General features: G+C 33.3%; 1 protein-coding gene across 4 annotated transcripts in view; it reads right to left on the reverse strand.

The window, feature by feature from the left end:
* Window positions 1-15975: 15975 nt before the first annotated feature.
* The window catches only part of LOC127718717 (plexin-B2-like), a 130466-nt gene continuing 121570 nt past the window's right edge, over window positions 15976-24871 (reverse strand). For all 4 annotated transcript variants that reach the window (XM_052224795.1, XM_052224788.1, XM_052224776.1 and 1 more), the window contains 5 exons: window positions 24134-24337; window positions 21412-21576; window positions 18985-19177; window positions 17544-17571; window positions 15976-16782 (listed from right to left, as the gene is read on the reverse strand). In XM_052224795.1, the coding sequence (XP_052080755.1) occupies window positions 16524-16782; window positions 17544-17571; window positions 18985-19177; window positions 21412-21576; window positions 24134-24337 (849 nt within the window). In that variant the 3' untranslated portion in view covers window positions 15976-16523. The remainder of the gene's footprint in view (window positions 16783-17543; window positions 17572-18984; window positions 19178-21411; window positions 21577-24133; window positions 24338-24871) is intronic.

Below are 24871 nucleotides of genomic sequence, written 5' to 3' on the forward strand. Positions count from 1 at the left end.
GTACTTAAGAGGGACAAATTGGGGAATACAAGAAAAGGTTGTTTTGATGGACAAGCATGGTAAGATGAAAAGTTTAAAAAGCAAATTGTAAACTAAATTAAAAATGTTACAACAGGAGATAAGAAAAGAGCTTAGGAGGAAAACAAAATTCATTTATAACAACATATTAATAATTAAGAAAATGTTTAGCTGAGAAATTCAAAAGTAACAAGCATTCTGAGAGTATTGCATGGCAATATATAGTTCCCTCCCGGTTACAAATTCATTGTACTGGAACAAAATGCTCACTTAATCGATAATTTGTAATATTTTCAATATAAAAAAAAACTAGTCTAAATATCTCCTGGTGCAAATATTAAACTCTTAATCTGTTTATACTAAAATATATGAAAAGTTTTTGTTGTGAATAAAGTTTCACTAAAGGAGTTGTATCAACAATATACAGAAAAATAACAAATCAAAATCTTCAAGCACGAAAAAAAAATGTGGAAAAATGATTTGCTGGATTGACGGACTGACGGACGGACGGACAGACGGTGTGCAAACCTAAAGTCCCCTTCGGCTGTGTCGATAGGGGACGAAAAAGTAGGACAACTTAAGCATGGGTGATCAATGTAAAGTATTGCGAAATTATCCACTAAAATTTTTTTTTATAGCAATTAAAACTTCCTTCACAGGAGGCGAAATGTGGAATACTCTAAATCATCTTGTAGAAAATCATTAACTTTAAAAGTTGCTTATAGTGGTATCTTACCTTCAAACAAATTCCAGATCACCGTATTTATCAATCCGATTTGTCCAATCTCATACTTTATGGGTGGTGATTTAAACAAATTATCCAAAATTTGTCGAGAAGGACATTCTTAATCAAAACCGAAATTCTGTTGGAGGTAATTTAAATTTACATAAATTGGGTTTCAAATACTTGACTGTTTGTGCAACTTAATTAAGTTTGGTTAAAATCTTCCTTCTACGCAAAATAAAAAATTTAGCAATGAATATTTAATTAGTTAATAATTGAATACAACAGCAAAAATGTTATCTTCAAAATTGAAAATATCTATCGCCTAGAAAAAGTGTCGCACCACCCTAATTTTTCTCACAAATCAAAATTTGATAGCATATATAATTTGTCCAATACCGAGTGAAACCACCGCTCACACGAATCACCGATGCTAACCGTCTTCTCATTCTATGGGATAAACATTGCCTTTGTGTTGTGGTAATAGTTGCCATTCCTTCTGTAAAGTTTGGGCTAATTCTGAAGCAACTGTATTCTCACACGTACATTTTTTGCACGACGACGACCAATTATTTCCAGATTTGTCCCATCAATGATTTATCTTAAGCCTTGTTTGGTTAAGAATACTACAATAATAAATTCAACGTTTGGACCATGGAATGAGAAGACGGTTGGCATTCGTTTGCTTGCTCTCTGTATAGAACAGTGTTGTATTTATTGTTACCACTGACACATATTCTTATTTCCCAAAAAGGGAATTGCAAAAAATGAACTTTTCTACTTGAAAGCACCAATAGTGAAACAATGATCATAAATAATTTTATATGCTATAATGCTTTGGTTTGTGAGAAAAATCAGCGTGGTTCGATACTAGAACTGTTGTACAGGTGTATAGATAATTTATTTTTTCCTACAAAAAATTAACCCCAAGGATGGACTGGGGTACAGAAATATGGTGAACCAGCTACAACTCTCTCGTCTAGCTGTAAAATTCATTCAAAGACGAAAAAGGGGGAGTCTTTGGCTTTTCGAGAAGTACGTATTTAATACCCGGAACCCTATCCAAACACCATTTTTTCCCAGTGGCACTGCAAATCTTTCGCCTTTGAATCCGATCGACTCATCTAATTTTACCTTCTTACTAAATTTATTGATTTGTTCTCGTTTTGAATGAAACCCTACTTTTTTATTAGTTGTTATTGGCTTTGAACTAGATATCAGTAACTGCGAGTACGTATACTCTCAGATCTGTATTTAGTGTCCTTGTTGTTGTCTGGTCTATGTATTTGTTTGATTGTTCTGCTTTGTATCGATCTGATGAGTTAAGCCTTTTTCAACTGATTTTTATAGTTTGTTCTTATGTTGTGCTGTTTCACCACTGTCCCAGGTTAGGGGAGGGTTGAGCGCTCACAAACATGTTTAACCCCGCCATATTCTTTATGTGCCTATCCCAAGTCAGGAGCCTGTAGTTCTTTGGTTGTTGTTGGTTCATGTCGGTCATATTAGTTTTTCGTAAAAAATTTTTTTTTATAAATTTGGCCGTTAGTTTTCTCAAATTAATTGTTTCATATTTATTATGCCGGGGTCTATTATAGCCGACTATACGGTATATACCATATGAGTTTTTCTCATTGTTGAAGGCCGTATGGTTGCCTATAATTGCTTACATCCACTTCATTTGAACTTTGGTGTATAGTTGTCTCATTGGCAAGCATACCTAATCTCCTTATTTTTATATGGGTTGTATATATATGGTTATAATTATCCTTGAACTGATGCTTAAGAGGGCAGTCCATTCGGCTGTGTGGGATGTATAAATATGCAGCCACGTCCGGTTGGAATGGGGAAGTTAAATTCGTTGCGTCATATATGAAGAGTGCCACGCCTTCTGTATGATATAAATAATACTAACAAAACATGTTTTAAGGGTTTTTTTGTAAGACAAAATTTCTGTTCATAGATATAGGAAGATGTGGTATGAGTGCCAATGAGACAACTCTCCATCCAAGTTACAATTTATAAAAGTAAACCATTATAGGTCAAGGTACGGCCTTCAACACGGAGCATTGGCTCACACCGAACAGCAAGCTATAAAGGGCCCCAAAAAATTACTAGACTAAGTGTAAAACCATTCAAACGGAAAAACCGGTCTAATCTATATAAAAACGAGAAACGAGAAACACCTATGAACTACATAAACAGACGACAACTACTGTAATCAGATCCCTGACTTAGGACAGTTGCAAACATTTGCAGCGGGATTAAACGTTTTAATGGTACCAAACCTTCTCCCTTTTCTGAAACAATAGTATAACATCACAACATAGAAAAACACACTATAAAATATCAATTGGAAGGCTTAACTCAATCAAAAAACATGTCATGTCTGACATTCCCTCTTTTTCCAGTTTAGAGCCATGAGCTTTAAAGGTGGCGTTAAACATCGACAATCAATCAACAAACCAATCGGTTGTTTTACCTACATGTATATATCTTGATTGCATGAATTGGTACACGTCTCTGTCAACCAATTATAGAACATAGAATCTCGTTCAGTATTGTTTAGTTTTGTTGATCTAGCTTAATCGGACAACGAACTTTCAATTATATTTGTAAAAGCAATGTATGTATTACATAAGGAACACTTGAAGAGGTCTTGAAAGACTTTACAAAAAAAAAATGTTCCAAAGCAACTGTCCTTACCAGAGGATATATTCATTGAAATAACTTTTGTAAGTACAATGTCATGTACATACTATGTACAAATTTCTTTGTAACATAAATATATGTATCAAATTTGTATATGTAAAAAATTGATATAAATAATTGACACTGACGAAAGCTATTTGTTCAGTCAAAATATTTGTCAACACGATATTATAACATCATCTTTGTATATTACCATCTTATATTTGTACCGTTGCGCAAAGTTTGAGACTTTTTCCTTAGCTGCGCAGTATTGCCTATTCTAGACGATCTGGTACATATTAAATTTGCTGGTTGGTCCTTTTTATAAACTTCTATATTGTATATATATGTTACAGGCATTTTCTAAATTTAGGCATTTTCTAAATTGCCTGCAAGATTCAGGCATTTTACATAATGACTAATTTTTCTAGGCATTTTACAAATTGCCTGGAAAAATTGAAAGGCATTTTAAAAAACGCCTGAAATTATTTTATAGAATGAAATGTTAAAAAAAAACAACTGAAAGGTTTAAACAACAGAGCTGTTTTATAAATGACAATTACTGAACGTTAAAGCTTGCAATTTAAGAGTTTTAATAATCAAACATTAGTTTTACTGAATTATTCCAAATTCACACAAACACAGAACTCGACAATTGTTTGTTATTTCTTAAAATGTTTGGATGACATAACTGTTACACAATATTTGTCCTGATTTTTTGCCAACACATTGTTTGGCGTAAGATCTGGTTTTAGCACTTCGACCACATTTGGCTCTTTCATTACCTTTTCTGATAAAACACTTAAGGTTTGACAATATTGCGTTAAGCAATAAGCACACACGTTACAAATGAATATCTTCTTTTTCAGATGTTCTCAAAAGATTCATAGTACATTATCATGTCTTTTTTTGATTAGTTTGACTTGTATATTTTGGCTTATAACTTTTAACGGACTGAAGCAGATCTGCCCATGACGGGTGATGCATCTATAACAGGAGACGCTTTCCCTGTCAATGCACCGTTATTTGTCTCTTCTTCGTCGATTTTCGAGATTTTAACCACAGTTAACTACTATCTCGTTAATTCAACGCAAAAAACATAGGAGTTAGTGAAGATGAAGATACTCATATCTTTGCATCACAACCAAAAACGGCCTTCATGCTTGTATGGCGAAACACATGCTATAGAGGGGAATTTGTTTGGATGTGGATGTATAAATTCTCATTCTATCTGAATGGGGACATTAAATATATTGCCGCATTGTGGCACCGTTAAAGTCCACAATTCCTCTAAAGTCCACAACAATTTTCCGCTAAAGTCCACAACGCCGTTAAAGTCCACAAAATTTCCGCTAAAGTCCACAAAATTACCTCCGCTAAAGTCCACAAAAAAACACCGTTAAAGTCCACAATAACAAGTTCCGCTAAAGTCCACAAAAAAGCACCGTTAAAGTCCACACATTTTTTTTTTTATTATTAAAAGATCAATTCGCGTTTTTTTTACTCCCGATAGTATATATAGATCTAATAAAAAGCATGGACTTTTGTTCTTGGAAAGTATTTCTTATCAGCTTGAATTATATTTTTGATAAATGAAAAGATTATAGTATCTGCTTTTGATCCCCATAAATTTGATCTTTGTATTGCGATTTTCCATCAATCAAACAGACAACATTTCTAAAAAGTTATCTAGCTATGGTGCTCTTTTTATTCTTTAGTAAACATTTGTTCATCCACAAGAAACTCCAACATAGCGTTCTCTTTATGTATATGCTGGAGACACTGACATAATTTGGAGCTATATTTGACATTTAAATTTCCTTTGCAAATATCTATAAAACATAAGAATGATTTCCATTCAGTGTCTGTTAGACTCCACAGCAGCCAAAACGGTCCGTAAATCTCAAAAATAGACTTTGAACCATAATGTTCTTGTTTGAAATCAAAATAATGATAAAGAATTCCACACATTCATGCATTTAGTGGTGCTAGGCAGATTTTCATCACTCATTGGTTTGCATAATAAAATTGAGAATGGAAATGGGGAATGTGTCAAAGAGACAACAACCCGACCATAGAACAGACACCAGCAGAAGGTCACCAACAGGTCTTCAATGCAGCGAGAAATTCACGCACCCGGAGGCGTCCTTCAGCTGGCCCCTAAACAAATATATATACTTGTTTGTTTTGTTTTGTTTTCAAAAAGGAAAATGTATTTGTTTCAGAATGAAAGATGAATTGAATAAATTATACGCGGATGCGGTTCTGTATTGTGTATTACCCATGATCATCATGATCGTGTACAAGTATAAAAGATTTTATTTCAACAGTGCTATATGTATATATGTTCCAGACAATATGAGTATTTGGACCGTACGGTCTGGACCGTATAAGTATACTCGAACGTATGCTCGTACCGTATGAGTATACTCGTACGGTCTAGTACGAGCTCGACCATACACGTGCATTTGTCAAATTTACCCCAAGAGTCAAAAAATGAAATTATAACTTTAACTAAATACAAAAGTGACGCTACATTGTAACTTTATGAGTTAATCTCCTGTATTAAGTATGAAATTGAGTTCAAATGCTCATTGAAATTGAAGTTATTGGAAGTACATACATGAATATTTTGGAAGATAAGTTTTAAAGCATTTAGGAACGTTACTTCAAAAACCGTCAAGCCAGTAAAATTTAATGGTCAGAAGGATTTGTTGTTATATATATCATGAAAATTTACGTTTTTTTTCATAAAAAAATATTTAGGGACTATTTCATGTAAGATTTTAATCAAAATTGGTACCAATAGAAGCAGAACTCTCATATGTTTATTTGTTTATTTGGTAATATATTTATTTTTGAAGCGTTAATTATCAATTTCTGATGATATAACACAAAGTTTACATTTTATCCAAAATTTTGATTTGCATCAGGAGAAAAACAAAAAAATAACCGAAGAAAATTATGACCAAATAAACAAATAAAATTATATATTCAGACAATTCTGCGTCTTTCAACAAATGGTTTGTGAAAATCCAACTGTAAATGCCGTCAAATGTTTTGGAATTTTTTTTATTTGATTTTTACATTCACTTGCCGATTTCTTTGTGTGATGAGAAATTCAGAACTAATAAAAATATCTGTATATGAGCATTGGAGGGTGTGGATATAGGATAAAGGCAATAGGAACGTTCATCTTGCATTGAGCCCGAACACCAACAATTGTGGAACTATCTTATAGGCATAATGATTGATAAAATATACGTCACATTAAAGTTCACGGTATCGCTTTCAGAGTTAATTTCCTTTCTTTATTCTCTTTTTTAAGATACTTTTTTAGTATTTTTAAAAGGTTAAATGGAAGACTAGTATGTAATTTTGAGCTGAAACTTTTACGAATTATATACTATCAAGGAATGTTTCTGTTCTCGTCAATACAATTTTATTGGTTACTGCAGAACAGATTTACCGTTTTGTGAGTTTATACATATTTAAATCTTTGACTAAGTTTGCATGTGATTAAAACACTTTACTAAGTTAAACAACTAGTGTGTGTATATTTTTTTATGCCCCATTTATGGGCATTATGTTTTCTGGTATGTGCGTCCGTTCGTTCGTTCGTCCGTCCGTCTGTCCGTCTGTCCCTCTTCATGTTAAAGTTTTTGGTCGAGGTAGTTTTTGATGAAGTTGAAGTCCAATCAACTTGAAACTTAGTACACATGTTCCCTATGATATGATCTTTCTAATTGTAATGCCAAATTAGAGTGTTTATCCCATTTTCACGGTCCACTGAACATAGAAATTGATAGTGCGGATGGGGCATCCGTGTACTATGGACACATTCTTGTTTTTTTGTTATAGTTATTCACCAAGCAAGTCGGTATATAATGATTTATTCTGCACGGCTCGGGTGACCCTAATTAACCAGAACGACGTAGGAGTTCGGGTTAAAGTGTCATCCCGAGCCGTGCAGATTAAACCATATACACCGATTTGATTGGCGAATAACTGTTTTAACACATTAGGTCATCAATTTACGTGAACATTTTGGAAATATGCGGACGATATTCCGCAATCCACGGCTTCTAGGAAAGTTTCTTGTAGGGCAAAGAAAGGGGGAAATACGCTGTAATGCAGTTTAAGGTTGGTCAGTATTAAATGATTAACATTTTTTTTATATTTAGGCTTTTTCCTAAATTGTTACATTTTTTTTGGAGAATTGCAGTTTGATGTAAGATTGTTTTTCATCGTTTCTGTTAAATTTATTCACAATTTTTATATAAATTAGTGACGATTTAAAAATTGACATATTGTGTAAACACCTTTTTTTTTTAAAACTATACTACATGTTGCCCTTTAGTAGTCATTAGTTTGTTTTTGTCGTTTGATTACTGTCTTATTGACGTATAACCTTCATCTCCTCAGTTTTAGTTCAGTTTGCTACATACCTTTTAAATCGGTGTATGAAAAATCATAACTGAACGGGTTATTGGGTATAGATTAATTGCCTTTCTTTCCCTCAATAATATGCGTAGAAGAAGATGAATCGAGGAGAAATGTACCTTAATTCAAAATATTAAGTAAACAGAAAAAAATGTTTCATTTTTCAATCTTTGACTTCCCCTCCCCCCTTTATTTTGTGTCTACTGAATTCATTTTTGAAGACATGTCGCATCTTAACAATTGATCTGCAGCTTATTCCCCCTCCCCCGCTGTTTTGGTACAAACTTAAAAATGATCCTCATTAAATTCGATCGCAAAATAGTCACTAAAAAGGTATACATATCTAAATAGTCGTAATACATTCATTCCATGGAACACAAAACTATCAGAGTTTATTTAAGTTGATATTCTAAAATACATTTTTTTTGGCAGAATTTACAAAATATAACTATTAAGTAAACTGGTTTGACTGTGAAACACCCATTTAAGATTTACATTGTACACAAAATATTATAAAATAGATATTTTTTTTAATTTTATGGAATCAAGTTCCATCCCTTTCAAAATCCAGGGTCCGCCTCAGCTGTGCATTATCCAGATTATAGCACAGTAAGAACAAAGAGATTTTACCCATGTCATGTGTTAACGAAAATAGTACACAGAACACAGTACGGAATAAGTAAACAGTCATTATGAAATATAAGGAGATGTGGTATGATTGCCGATGGGACAACTCTTCACCAAAGTTCAAATGAAGTGAGTGTAAGGAATTAGACAACAATATGTTGTTTTAGATAAAGGAGTGCAGAACAATAAAGAAGTAGTTAATAAGGATTGGAGTCGAACCCCCTTGCTTCGAGCGGGGTTCATCGAATTTATAACCTCGGTGTTGACATCCTAGTAATTACTGTAGATATAATACTTCTTAGATCGATCGGCAAACCAGGCCTCGGAAATTTTTTAACTGATAGAAAAATATGTGGTAAGATTGCCGATGAGATTATTCTCTACCAGAGAATTTAACAACTATTATAGTTCACCGTACGGCCCTCAATAATGAGCACAATCGATACCTCACGGTAAGCTTTAAAAGGCCCGAAATAAACGAAAAAAAGGTTAAACAATTCAAACGAAAAAAGTAACTGCCTGATTTTTTTCCATAACAATAAACGGGAAAATAATATGATATACAGCAACAAACGACAGCCAACGAGTTACAGGTCCATAACTTGGGACAGGCGCATACAGAATGTGGCGAAGTTAAACACTTTGCTGGCGCCAAACCCTTCCCTAACCTGGAACAGTGATGAAACAGTACAACACATACACTTTTGTGCGAAATTTTGTGTAAATTCATTTTAGGTCAAAAACTAATCAATATTCTATTAACTGATATTAATGTTATACAAGTATGATGCAAGTAATATTTAAATTTCCAATTTGGTTTCCGGAAGAGTGGTATAAAAATGTGTTACATTTATTGTTGAGTTGCTGTCTCATTGAAATGTACTCAAATCAGGTTTTATTGTGACATTTTGGTAGACACCCATTCAACGCATCGATATCCTATACTAATCGATAATATATAATTTCTTGCATAGAATATTTTTATTTTATTTAGAATTTATCATACTGGCTTCATTTTTCCGTTCTGAAAATCATAACACATTATTTTTCGTTGTTTTCTATAACCAACACCGACATTAGTAACGTTTTAAACGTTGGTTAAAAGTTTTGTGACAGGAGACCTTTGGGGATTCATATACTTAGTATTTTTTTTTTTTTTATAATCATAATCAAGATTGTTGTCCGAATGAATGCCGTTCAAATGTTATAGATTAGGAGAGGCACGTTTGCTTTGTACATTAGTTACGTCAAAAAGGGATTATATGCAAAGAATAAGAAAAAAAAAAACAGTACTTGAAGAATGCAGTAATAATGTAATAAGTTAATAACTAACGAATTTACGAACTTTTTAGAAATGATGTCCAAATTGGCCATCATCATCTGATCATAATACAAAGATCAAAATTAATGGAACAAAATCATCTACAGATACTGTACTTTTCTCATTTATTAAACTGATAAACAAATAACAACCGAGAAGAAAGGCCCATGCTTTGTATTGTACTAACGGGATAAAAAAAAACGAATTGATGTTTTTAATAATAAAAAAAAAATGTGTGGACTTTAACGGTGCTTTTTTGTGGACTTTAGCGGAACTTGTTATTCTGGACTTTAACGGCGTTTTCTTGTGGACTTTAGCGGAGGTCATTTTGTGGACTTTAGCGGAAAGTTTGTGGACTTTAGCGGCGTTGTGGACTTTAGGGGAAATTTCTTGTGGACTTTAGCGGTGTTGTGGACTTTAGAGGAATTATGGACTTTAACGGTGCCACACCGCATGTTAGTAAAGTGCAACACTCTCTGCACGTTAAGAACTCTTTGACCGTTCTGCAGAAGGAATTTTCTGTCCCTATCCAAAATACCTTCATTTCAAGCGGCAGTCGAAATTCCTGTCCTTTATCCAGGTTAATCAACTGCAGAAATAACCCATAATGAATTATAACCAAATTGTTCTAGTCTTACAAATGCATGAAATATTTGCTACTAATAGCAAACAAACAGTAGTCAGTCAATTAAAAACAAATTTCTTTTTCTCTGCTTCATATGTTTCACTTCACTATTTTGAATCTGGATTTTCTAAAAATTCGTTTGTAAATTTTGTTCTATTGAATGAATAGTTGTGTCCTTCTGCTATTTTGACAAAATAATCCTAAATTTACTATCTGAAATACAGAGTGAGTACGTATACATACCTAACGTAGTTTACTAAAAAGAACATACCATATGACATACAAACTTTCCAAGCTGGTTTTTGAAGAATGAATTAATTCTACCGAACCATTAGTTATTTTCTTTGCAAGATGTTGTGTTTTTGTCTATTTTTTGTTCTTTGCATCTCAATGATATCCTTTTTCTACAAATTGCCTGAAACTGAACAGGCAATTTGTTGAATTTTGTTTCGAAATTTCAATCATTTTACAAAATGACTAGGTATTTTTAGTCATTTTATGTAATGCCTGTCAAGGTTAGGCATTTTATAAATTGCCTGAAAGTTGAGTCTTTTTACAAAATGCCTAAATTTAAAAAAATGCCTGTAACATATACATACATACATATATGTCTGATATTGATTATCCGACCAAAATTAGAAAATTTCATTATAACATCCCATGAAAAATAAGTAACGAATTTGTTCCGTAAGAGACAATGTGCAAAGTTAACATGTTTGCGGGTAATGACGGACGCCCCTTGTTAAGAAATTACTTGTATTTTATTTGCAGTAAAACATACTGTCCTTACCTTCAACAATGAGCGAAGCCCATACCGCATAGCAAGCTGTAAAAGGCCCGGGCATAACAAAATGTAAAACCAATTTAAACGGAAAAAATGCCTGATTTATGTACAAAACAACAAACAAAAGACAATTATGATAAACAGCAGCAAACGACAACCACTGAGTTACAGGCTTCTGATTTGGGTCAGGCACATACAGAATGTTGCGGGGTTAAACCCTCCTAAACCTAAAACAGTGGTGTTCAAGCACAACATAAGAACAACCTATAATAAATATCATTTAAAAAGGAAAAAAAAGCTAAACTAATCAGATCAATACAAAGTAAAATCAATTAACAAAAAACTTAGGACACAAAGTACTGATCTGAGAGTACTGGCAGTAACTGAAAGCTACATGTAGTTCCAATCCAATGACAACTATTGAAAAAATCACGCATCTAAGACAAAATATCAACCAGTACATATCAAAAGAATTTAGTGTAAAAACTGCATGGCATGTCGGTAGACGTCTCAAATATACAACATTCTACTTAAAGCGTAGTATAACTGTATAAGGGAATAAATGAAGTCCACATTTTAGGTTTCTCACAAATACTTCACATACCGTCCGTCATATACCAGATACATACATGTATTTCTGTTCTGTAGCATATCTTCTAAAATGCAAATGTATAAACAAAATATTTTAACATTTTACAACAGTTACGGTTTCATCATGTTCATGTTCCTTAATAATTAAAATGTGTTATCTGGAAACGGCAAACTTATTTCACTTTATACACACAAGATTAGGAAAACAAGATGTGCAGCCGGTTGTACGAACGTGGTATTAGCCTAATGGGTCATTAAGTCTTCATTAAGCCTTTATGATGCATAATGCTAATGAAGACTTAATGACTCATTAGACTAATGACACGTTCGTACAACCGGCTGGTGGTCTGTAGATAGCAAGAACTGATAAAAATGTTTTGTTTTAACAGAAACTTTACCTTTTTCAGCAAAATGAAAGTCTCGTTTTATTTTCGAGATATGATTAACAAAAAATGAAGGTATACTTTTCAAGAAAAACAATATCAATATTTGCCTTTTTTGCATGTCGAACCAGTTCACCGCCCCAATACTTCACATACCTTCCGTCATATACGTGCTCGATATATTTTGTCTTCAGTATATCTACTACAATGCACATGAATAATTATTATACCTGCATTCCCTTGACGTAGGAATATATGAAGATTTGTTCATCTAAACTATTCAGATCTCCCAAGTGCACCGCAGTTACATACTGAGAAATACAAATACAAATATTTTAACGTTTAACAATGGTTTCACATTCCTTAATGGCTGGGTGTAATCTGATAAAACACTATGCATTATGACGCCTTTAAAATAGATTGACATTCTAAACACGTACACAATTAAGGGTAGGATAACAAGGTTTGATTTATAAATAACAGGAACTGATAAGAGTGTTTTATTTCAAACAGACACTTAATCTTTTCCATCTAAATGTAAATCTTGTTTCATTTTCGAAAGATGATTTTACATAAAATGCAGGTTTGTTTATTTTTAAAGAAAAACAAAATGAAATATATAATCGGTCCCATTCTGTCCTATACATATTTGTTTTTTTTTTTACTAGTCCATCTTATTCATAACTGAATATTGAGTATTGCTTAAAACCTTGCTTAATGTCCAGTGACAAATATTTCACGCAAATTCAGGACGAATTTAACTGAATAGTTACATTTATATAAAGCCATTAAATTCGTGTACACATTTAAAAGTGTCATTTTTGATTAAAAAAATATGATGGGACTTGCTCGACTATGATATACACTATTAGGTAACACAGTAGTTACAAGGATCACGTTCTCATTTCTTGGTCGATTACAAATCAAATAACACGACTTATTGTTGGACTGCTAAAGCCTTCCACAACGTGATGGGTGCCGACTGAGAGGCAGCTATTGCTTACTCTTCCAGAATAAAAATAAGGAGATGTGGTATGATTGCCAATGAGACAACTATCCACCAAAGTTCAAATGAAGTGGATGTAAACAATTATAGGCAACCATACGGCCTTCAACAATGAGAAAAACCCATACCGTGTAGTCGGCTATAAAAGGCCCCGACATTCAAAATATGAAACAATTCAATCGAGAAAACTAACGACCTAATTTATAACAAAACAATTCACAAAAAAAACAAATATGACAGACATGAAAAGCGCATAAATGTTACCTGTAGCTATAGGGTTCGTGTTTACGTTTAGGTTTTCTAGTTTAAAGTTTATGTTATTCAATTCTTTAGTGTAATTGTGGGTTCACACTCTTGTCCATGTTATTATAACCGTACCCCTTCTACTTTTTGAAGCAAGCGGAAAATGATTGTATTGATATGGTCAAATTATCATTAGGACTTTTCTTATTTAGCACATCACTGTCTTTCCCATGCATTATCTAGGGGTACCATTTTTTTTCATCAGGAGCTATCATCTTAACCCCTGTTCACAATTAAAAAGAAACTTTCTCCGAATCTTAAATATGACTGTATATAATTCAATAATGCACCTTTTTTGCCTTTTTTAGGTTTCCCTAAGCACATGATGGACATTGCCCTTGCTTTATTTGGGGTCGGGGGATATTATTTCATGAGCTTTGCCAACAGTATTGCATTATTGTTATAGTCTTTTAATAAACGGACTGCATTCGAATTTTGATAACTAATATCCATAAACTCCTTTTTATACAAGTTATACAAAAATGATAAAGTCATGATGATCGGTGTTTGTAGTTGAATATGCAATATGTGGTATATGTCAATGAGACAACAACCAAACGACAAAAAAAAAAGAAAATGGAAGGTCAACAGTATGGTTCTGGACAATAGACATATGTTTTTATCCAACATTTCAAGTTCTTTAGCGGCCAGAGTAATGAAAAGTTGTGAATGAATTTAACAGACACTATAATGACCATCAACAGCAAATCGAATTTTCCTAAAGAATAAAAACCATATTGGCGTCTTGTAAACGACATTCGGTACTTTTATTTAAACGTGAATAATAGTAAGAAAGTGGGCACGGCCAACCCATAGTCACAGAACCGCATGGTGACGGATGTTTTCTTCATAACCCAAAGTATTGCTGAACAAAATGAAAAAAAAGTCAACGGATTCTAAAATCTCCAAATTGTTATTACTGTAAATTCAGAAAATATTGCATGCATTTATCATTGCGATTTTTGAAGAATTAACAACAATGAGAGTTTAATTATTGCGATTTTAGGAAAAGCTACATACAGATACATGTGTTTGATATCAGAATGCGAGTTCTTATTATTGCGATACTCAAGTAGTCGCATTATTCGCATTAATAAAAACCTCGCAATAATTTCTGAATTTACAGTAATATTTTGTTTAACACTCCTACATGCATATCTACAGGATCATGTTTTTGGGCATTCCTTAACGGAAAATTGGAAGGATTTTCCCTGTCGCGTGCTAGCCTTCCACGCCTGGGAAAACTTGCCAAGTAACATTGCTGAATTTTGTTTTAAAATTTTCATTTCTAGAGATTTCCAAAAAAAATCAAGATTTTAGTTATATTCTAGTTGATATTATTTAAATTCTTGCTCGAGCTCGAAAGACTTGATATACACACACTCCTTTCGGGTTCCCTTGAGAAAAAAAAATTGGGCAGGGATTCTCTGACTCTGTTTAAACCGCCAGGTATGTTATGCAATGCCAAACAAATAAAAAAACAGAGTTAAGATTTTTCATCCAGAAACCAAGATTTGGAGAATTTCATCCCATATAAAGTTGTCTTAGTGTTATAACTGTGACCTTAACCTTCTATATATATTGATATGATAAATCAATAGCGCTCTCTTCCTTCTCGAAATATATATTCAATCGACATATGTTTCATTTCAATCTAAAATAGGGACTTTAAGATATCACTCGGAAATCAATTTTCAAAAGCACTTCTATTTTAAGTAAAAACAATTCTGACCCTTTCACCTTTTAATTCTCAGATTAATAGGTTTCTTCCCCATTCAAACGTATTGTCAAACGTTTTATGTTTGATTTAAGTCGATTAAAGAACATATAAGTTAATATCTGGAAAGATTTGTTTCGGATCTACAAACGGACGGACAAAGCAACACATACATGAATACACACCCAAAAATCTTTTTAGCGGAGTATGTTCACCTTGCTGATATATTTGCTCTAACAAATGTATTGAAAGAAAACTCAAGTTCAGCTGATAAGATTTTAGTAATCATACCGTACATACATACCACGTTTTAATACCAACGACTGTACTTCCGACCATATTCTATCAATAGTACAGAAGGGCGGGTTTTTCTACAATACCAAAAATAAAATTTGTGAGGAATTTAAAACAGAAAAAAAAGTAATTAAGGAAACATTTTTGTCTTACAGACATAAAATTTATCGTAAGGAAACTAGATTTTAACAGGCGTTTACGGAATAGATAATCGACAATTTCGATGATTGATCCTTCTTACGTACACATGTTAAGCTAGAAGACTTTTATAACACTAACAACTCACAAAATTCAATTACAAACGAGGATTCATAAAGTTTGACTCTTACTAAACCTTAATAGTTTGTAACATGTAAAATGTATCGATCAAGCTGATAAAAACTTTCGCAAAAGGGTTCATGTAGACTACTCACACCGACTATTCGCAAATGAGAAACCATGACAGCAGCTGTTTACATTTTATTTTTATTTTTTGTTGAATTGACAAACTAATCAATGTTTTCAATGTATAATTAAATGCATGTAATTTATTTCAAAGGCGAGATAACTCAAACCCCATAAGATATTTATTGTACGTTTTTCTCATGTGTTCTAAAAAATGAGAAAAACTACAAAAATAAGCATAAATATGTCACTATACATAAAAGAGAAGACATACCAAAAGAAAACAAAATTAAATGCAATTCCTTTTTTTTCAGTACTTTTTTTGTAAATCGCACATTTGATTTTGACAATGTTTAAAGCTTGGCAAACTACTTGCTGACGTATATAACTCATTCATCAACCAAGAAGCAACACAAAAATTAACAAATCAATATCTACAATGATCTAACAAATGGTGACAATGGTGAAAAAGATGACAATGTCATAATGCTGACAATTGTGACAATGCAAACAATGCAGACATTGCAGACAATGCTGACAGTGGTGACAATAGTGGCAATGGGAAATACTATGCTGACAATAACTGACAAGACAAGAAACTGTGTTTGATTCATCCTATGATTTCATGTAACCACTAGCCGATAAATCCTCTGTACAAGTATCAACATTTGTCATGTCTCCTCCTCCGTTGTCAGCACTTTCTTGATGTAGCCGATTATAAGGGTCTTTTTGCGATCGACGGGCGAGATCTTCGTATCCATCATTTACATCTTGATGATTTTTTGTACTTGTATTGCTTTGCAATTCATCATCTGGATTTATTTCACAATATGGCATCTCATCTTCCTCAATATGTTCAAGTTCATCGTCATTTCTGATATGAAAAACAAAAAAATAAAAGTCATAATAACAATCAGAATCATGATAACTGAACATAATATATATATAGACATATATGATAAAAAAAATAGTAAACTAAGCTTTGTTTATTGTTAAATATTGCTTGTTAACCGCTAGATGTCATTTGGATGTTTGGTGTTGTTGGGTTACTGTATCATTGATGTTTACCCGAATTTCCTTTTATTCATTCAATCCGGTCTGTCGACTTTCCAGAAACTTGCCTGTTAGATTAACTGTAAATTGTTCTCATTAGATTTGCATGAAAGTTTTCCTTTCTTTTATATATTTTGTTAGAAATAAGTATTAGCAGTTTGATAGTTTGCCTAAAATCGAAAAACATTCGAAATAGATGTTACGATGTTACAAAATAATGAAATAACTGATTACTATAATATTGCAATCAAATTAAACGCTACCAATACAATATCGTTCTGCATCAGATGCGCCTTTTGACAATTAATGATCTTTTGAGAGATGTACGAGGTATATTGTATTTAAGGATTTGAAAAATACGCCTCAATACATGAAAAGTTTTCTTTACTGCTATGAAGCATAATACATAAAGATCTTAAACAAACAGTGTCAAAATAACTGAGATGATATATCCATTTAAGGTAGGAAAAAAGAAAAACCTTGTAGGTATATGAATAAAATAAAACCTGACGTAAACTCTAATAGAAATGTTCTGGATTCAGTATCGGCTAAAGATTGTAAACACAGCATGTTTATGCATACCTTAAGTTCGCTCGCCTTTCAGACAAACCTGAAACACACAAACATTTAACAGTTTAAAATAGGTTCAGACAAACCTGAAACACACAAGCAGCATTAACAGTTTAAAATAGAATCAGACAAACCTGAAACACACAAGCAGCATTAACAGTTTAAAATAGAATCAGACAAACCTGAAACACACAAACATTAACAGTTTAAAATAGAATCAGACAAACCTGAAACACACATACATTGACAGTTTCAAACAGGTTTGGTTTTCATCCTTAGATGGTTGATACATATTGTAGTAAGTCAAGCGCCGTACATGGTACTTATCTCAATTATCTCTATTAATAAGTGTTCTTTATTATTGTAAAAAATGTTTTAATATACTTGCTCTAACAAAAAAGTGTTTGCATAAATTGCTAAATATTTAAAACCTATACATTTGCTCGAAGACGAGATGGCAGTATTTCACTTGTTATAAATTGACAGTGTTAATGAAATGAGTAAAAACCAAGTTTGTTGTTTCAAAACATTTAATCCATGTTTTCCATATATTTAATTGAATTCTGCAGAAAAATGGACATTCGGTATAATGACATCATTCGTAAATATAACTCAACATGCAGACATCTTATACGTTCGGGTATTTCACATCCAATCTTTTATGGTAATATTCTTTACAAAGCACAAAAATGTCAGCATTCACCTCAAAAGCTAACAAAACCTTTAAACAGACTTATTAAGAAGGGATATGGTTACAATACTGTTGTCAGGTCATTAAAGATTGCATACTTTGGCCTTAATATTGATTCACTTATAAGGTCTTTGCATCGGAATTAAACACATTGGCATGACACGGGTTATGTTCTTCTCATATATTTTATGACGGTATAATACTAAACCACTAACAGGAGGGATTGTGCCTGATATTCATATGATGAAGACATAATCTTTCAATCAGTTTAACTGAGGTGTGGAGCTGGCATGACAGTAACTGCTAGTAGTCTGTTGTTATTTATGTATTATTGTCATTTTGTTTATTTTCTTTTGTTTCCTATTCTGACATCGGACTCGGACTTCTCTTATACTGAGTTTTACTGTGCGTACTGTTGTGCGTTTGTTTTTTCTACATTGGCTAGAGGTATATGGGGAGGGTGTATAATTTGGAGTTTAGTATGACGTCCATTATCACTGAACTAGTATACATATTTGTTTAGGGGTCAGCTGAAGGACGCCTTCGGGTGCGGGAGTTTCTCGCTGCATTGAAGACCCATTGGTGGCCTTCGGCTGTTGTCTGCTCTATGGTCGGGTTTTTGTCTCTTTGACACATTCCCCATTTCCATTCTCAATTTTATTCATAAATGATTGATATTTACGCCAATTGTTTCGCAGATACATGGGCTACACAAAGTCATGTAGATTTTTAACAACAATTAAATAAGCCTTTATCAATTACCTTCGCTCATTTCCATTTTGCATTTTTTAACAGCTCTTTTCTTATTTCGCCTTAAAACTGATATAGCAGAAAAACCAATAATAACAGATGTAACCAATCCACCAATTAAAAGTCCAACAATAAGGGAAAAGTTATTGTCATCTTCTGTATACTGCAAATCACCGATGTAAGCCATGATCTTTACAACTTCCACCTACATGTATATTATTTAAAAGTACATTATTTAGATAAATATGTTGCCTTCAATATTCCTGTTATCTAAAAAGTACAGGTTGCACTTCTGTTAATATAGACAATGCAATTTTCCATAGGAACTCATTTAACGGCTAAAACTGTGCCACTTTTACTATGAAGTTTCGTAAAAAAATATATCCTAGAATGGAAAGTTCATAATGCACTACTATTTTTTCCAAAGTAAAAACATAAGGCTGTGTGGCATATCTTCAACATTTATATGCCTCGAATAAAACACCTTTGAAAAAGAGAGGCGAAAGATATCAGAGGGACACTCAAACTCACAAGTCGAAAACAAACTGACAAAGCCATGGCTAAAAAAGAAAAAAATACCAAAAGACAAACAATAGTACACAAAACACAACATAGAAAACGAAGACTGAGCAACAAGAACCCCACCAAAACTGGGGTGATCTCAGGTGCTCCGGAAGGGTAAGCAGATCTGCTCCACATGTGGCACCCGATGAAAGTATTTCTTGTACTATTGACCGCAAGATACTCCTTGAGATGATCAACCTTCTTAACCGTAAATTGATCAATTGATTGATTGGTGTTTAACGCCATTTTCAGCACTATTGTGCTATTTCGTGGCGATCAATTTTTATTGATGGAGAAAGCCGTAGTGCCAGGAGAGAACCCCCGATCTTCGATAGGAAAACTGACAATCCTAGTCAATTAAGAATGGAATCGAGCGCATCTGCCATGTGCGACATTTGAACTTACAACCTCAGTCTTGTCCGCCTAGTGATACATTACTTCGACTCATTAGACCACTCGGCCACCGAGGCCTCGTTATCGAAAATCGTGTGATACGTATGCATGCGCCTTGCTATACATGTCAGTGTATAGTGTGTACCGCGCGTCTCTTTTCCTAGTGATAAAAAATAAACTTGTATTTCAAGTTCAAGAAATTAAGCCATAGGAATGATGATATTATACTAGTATATACGACGTTTGTACCGACCGTGTGAGGGCTTTATAGCCAGTCAAGGTCGTTAAACACTCACATGTCTACCGTAGTAGTAGTATATACGGTATGCTCTGTGAGTTAAAAAAAAAACCAATGTAACATGAACACATCTTGTTAAAGAAATATAAAACTAGTCCGATTTATTTGAAAATATAAACTTAGCAGGGGAGTAATGTTCAGAACGTATGAGCTTCGGGGCATGCTGAATTCCATCACACGGTGCAACATCTGAACCGGTTTGGAAGACATTGAAAGTTTAAATATTAAGTTCATCACACAATATGTTCTGAAGGTGTTACCTTGTTAAATACCGCGAAGCTATAAATTTTCTCTAAAAATATGACCAGAACATTGTCCATGACGTCGTAAAATCACAATTGACTTGTTTTCTTAGAACTGCATTTGTTTTGTACATAAATGAGAAAGCTTATGAAATAAATTTAAATTAAAAATCGTTAAACTTTGATACTTTCTTCAAAATATGCAGTAGTCTTGTTGATAGGCGTAATTAGCATTTCAAAACTAATTTTAAACGGAATTGTCAGAGAATGTTTTGTGTTTGAACCTGAACATGCTGACAAGGCAGCCAACAACGTTGGTGTATGTCGTTTGATAAAATTCTATAGATGTTTAATTACCATTTGGCCATACAAGAAAGACAATTAATTGATATATCGTTGGTAACGTATTAAGCAATTTAACTATGTAAAACAAACTTATTGATTGAGACCATTTGATGAAAAGATAGCCCTTTGTCCGAAAAAAAAAATATTTTGTTTTACAAATCGATGTGCACTCTTTCTCCCAGTTTACAATGCGACTGGTCAAAGGGAGGCAATTTAAAAACAACTGAATCATGTTGCGAGAAAAGCCGGAATTTTTAATAATCAGTTTTTTGATTGATTCTTTGTGTCATTGTGCATATTTTGGTACTGTATACCAAACACCTCTTTTTATTTATCTTTTTTTATAATTTGCTTTTTGGGTCTACCGTTTCTTTTACAAAGTTTTCCTTTGTGCGTGGTTTAATTTGTATATGTTTGTTTTTTTTTGTGCGCGAATATATGTATGTGTTGCGGTAACCATGTGTTGCATGTGTGAAAGACAATGGTGTCCCTTGGGTGTGACAGTTTTAAAGAAGTTAGTTCTCGTTACCTAAAAATAGTGGCATGGCCAATCTCATGAATTTAACTTAAAAACCTTAAATCATAAATTGCACTTACGATAACATGAACAATATCTACATCTGTTTTATTAGTCCGAGGTACTGATTTTGGTGGCAAACATGTAATAAATAACATATCGATATCAGTGATGACACATTTTCCATCCAAACCAATATGTACACTGTAGTCTTCACGTCGTGCTAAATTCAAAATATTTCGACCCTATACAGAAAATCAAAGACAAGAAAATAAGTCCCTATCGTTCGTTAAATGCTGTCATTTACTCCTCTGATTAGGTAATAATTATACTGAGTAACTAACGATAGCATAGTGTAATGAATGACCATAAACAAAGAACTTGTCATTGACGTTTATACAATCGAAATGAAAAAGCGTGAAAAATGTTGTAACGTTCATCATCTGTAATAGTTGTACACCGAGGGATAGGTGTGTCTGGATAAGAAACCCCGTCGGCCGGAGGCCGGAGGGGTTTCTTATCCAGACACGCCGTATCCCGAGGTGTATAACTAACTTACACCCCATTCTATACCCTATATTTTTTAACATTGATTATTAAATGAAAAAAAAACCGATAGCATATTTATTGACAATATTAAACCATGATTTATAAGAATTTTTTTTCTATTACATGAAACCCCACTAGTAACCTTTCTTAGGGTATCTTTGTTCAAACTTTGACAAGTGATTATATTTTACAAATGTCAAAGTTGTTTTGCATATTCCCGTTAAATCCATGTACTAAAATGTTGACCGTTTCGTGTATTCTTATTACAAACAAAAATACATCATGCTCCTTGTATGCAGTTGTCAATATGTACGGGTATAAAACGGACGACATTTTGTTGCAAGCGTTGGATTTGGTAGAAGAGACTTAAGATAAAGGCAATACTATAACCCAAAGTACTTACCTGTATCAGTGTAATAAAGGTAATCATAACTGTATTTTATATCTTACGGATTTATAACCCCCCCCCCCCCCCCCTCTTCTCGAGAATAAATAAACATTCATATTCGGACATACTAAGGGATAGGTGTGACCAGACTACCAGACACGCTCAACATACAAAGATACAGATTTAATATTTAGGAACTCCCTTTTTGGGGGCAAACAGGGGCTGATCCAGCTGGGGGTTCCCAACTCAAGAGAAAAAAAGGGGGGTCCAACCATTCAAATGCATTGATCTTTTAAATAAAAGTCGGGTCCAAACCGCGGAACCCCCACCCCAGATCGGCCAATGGGTAACCGTAAGGGGGGGGGGGGGTCCCGGGAGTAAGAATCCCCATTTTTTTAAAGACCAATGCTTTAGAATAGAGACATATGACTGGGATAAAAAAAATATCTTCAAGCAAAGGAGTATTTAAAGGATTATTTTTGTATTCAAAATAGATGCTTAATTTTTTTTCGCTATTGGGATTTCCTAAAATGTTTTTTTTTTAATATCATGAAACAATTTGTAGTGAACACTATTAGTAATTTCTTATGTTCATGCTATCTAAAAAATAATAAATTTCTATTGTTACGAATAACAATGGACTTTGTTTGCGGGATGTAGAAGCAGGGGTTTCCAGAAACCCCGCTCGTCACACCCTGTGGTCAAAATCCTTTGTTATTCGTAACAATAGATCTATTCAATTTACACTTGTTTCAGAAATAGAAAATATGAAGTATAACAATACAACTGGGGTGTAAGTATCAAATTGAATATGTAATACTGTAGTAGGAAACAATTACAAGAAGTATGGAGCAGAAGTCAAGGGACACCAATGCATCTCTGATAATAAAAAGTTGGATGGTCCAAATCTAAGCCAACATTTTTTGCTCCAACTCCATAATGCCGTATGCTTAGCGGAGTAGCAGCATCCAACAATATTCAAGTCCCCCGTTTGATCCAGCCGAAGATCGAACCCCGACTTCCACACCCGATGAGAGCACGAGAACACCAAGTATTGATATCCGCGTTTCTGTTAGCAAAGGTCTTAACAGGGGGGGAATATAAAAAGGGGCAAACAAATTTCATTAGTCGAAGATAGATGGACAACATCGTGACATGAAAAAACGAAAAAAAGACTTGAAGATAAACAAAACACAAACTTAACGTTTTATAATGCAACACGTATCAAACAAAAAATCGTGCTAAACTCAAGTGCACTGAAATTTTAAACAGTTCTTGTTCAATTTGTGGCTTTTGTTGTGTTTGCTCATAAAACAATTCCATTGTAGACATTTCTTTTTTGCTATCGTCTTGTCATTGTATCACTGTCACAGCAATTTGCTATTGAAAATGTAAATTTTGGCAATATGATTGCATGTAATGTGTATAACTCCTGTCTGCTATATGTCATTGTCCCGGTAAAACACCAACTATACTCTGTTTTCTGTTAGCAAACTTCAAAGTTTTGGACAATGATTTTTATTAAATAATTTCTAGAACTTAACACGATAACCATTTGACTAGAAGCCTGTGTTACGGTCTGTCATGAATCAAATTCTACATTTTATGTTAAGTTCTACGTTTCTTTTTTAAGTCCTTTTCGTTTCATGCTATCACTCATACTATATAATTTGCTTTCCGAACTTATTCATGAAGAATGCGATGAAAGTTTTTCTATAAGCTCTTTTTTTAGTGTGTGCACAGAAATCAAATTTCTTTGAACAGAAAGGTTTTTAGCATTCATCATATTTAATTTAATTAACAAAATTAACACATTCTGTGATTCTTTTATTTATAGAAAATGCAACTGAATTATCAAACCTTACCTTGATTTGGATAGGCGACTCCTTATCATATTCCAGTACATTTGAAAATCTTTCGAACGTAGGATCGGCCACATATTCTATGATTACTTTAAGTATAATCCCATCAAAATAAACACGAACAGTTTGATTATTTTGTTGAATCTGTATTTTGGACGGTGTTTCACAGACAGCTGCTGTATCTTCTGGTACGCTACATGGCTCATCCTAATACATCGATTGACATTATCATAATTATAATTAACATGTTAAATAAACAAAAATAATTAAAAAAAATATATGTGTTTTCATTTTTCAAAAATACATACATTGTATCTGTTTAAATGAATTGTTCCATTGCATCGAATATATAGCTTCTAATGTATACGTTTGAGTGTGCCTGACGAAAGTAAATCCCAAAAATTTCTTCGAACTTATGCATGCAATGTTTAAAGTGTTATTTTAATTTGAATCAAGTGTAAAACGATATTTTTTTACTCGAGACCGAAAAATGTTCGAATTGAAAACGCGTGCATGGTTGTCTAGCGATCAGTTATGCATTCATAATTGCTAAAGTCAGATTCGTCAATGAGTTATGCAGAATATAAAATGTTGATGTTACATAAAAGCTTAGATATGTACTACTTTCCAGTATGTTCGTTTTTGGCCGGGCCCGATGTTTTGGTGATACGTCTTAAAAAGTCTATCTATCCGAATTAATTTGCATAGAATTCCGTTCAAATCGATGCTAGGGGCCGTCTT

This window comes from Mytilus californianus, unplaced genomic scaffold (genome assembly GCF_021869535.1).
Source record: "Mytilus californianus isolate M0D057914Y unplaced genomic scaffold, xbMytCali1.0.p SCAF_1, whole genome shotgun sequence".
In the NCBI taxonomy this organism is placed as follows: domain Eukaryota; kingdom Metazoa; phylum Mollusca; class Bivalvia; order Mytilida; family Mytilidae; genus Mytilus; species Mytilus californianus.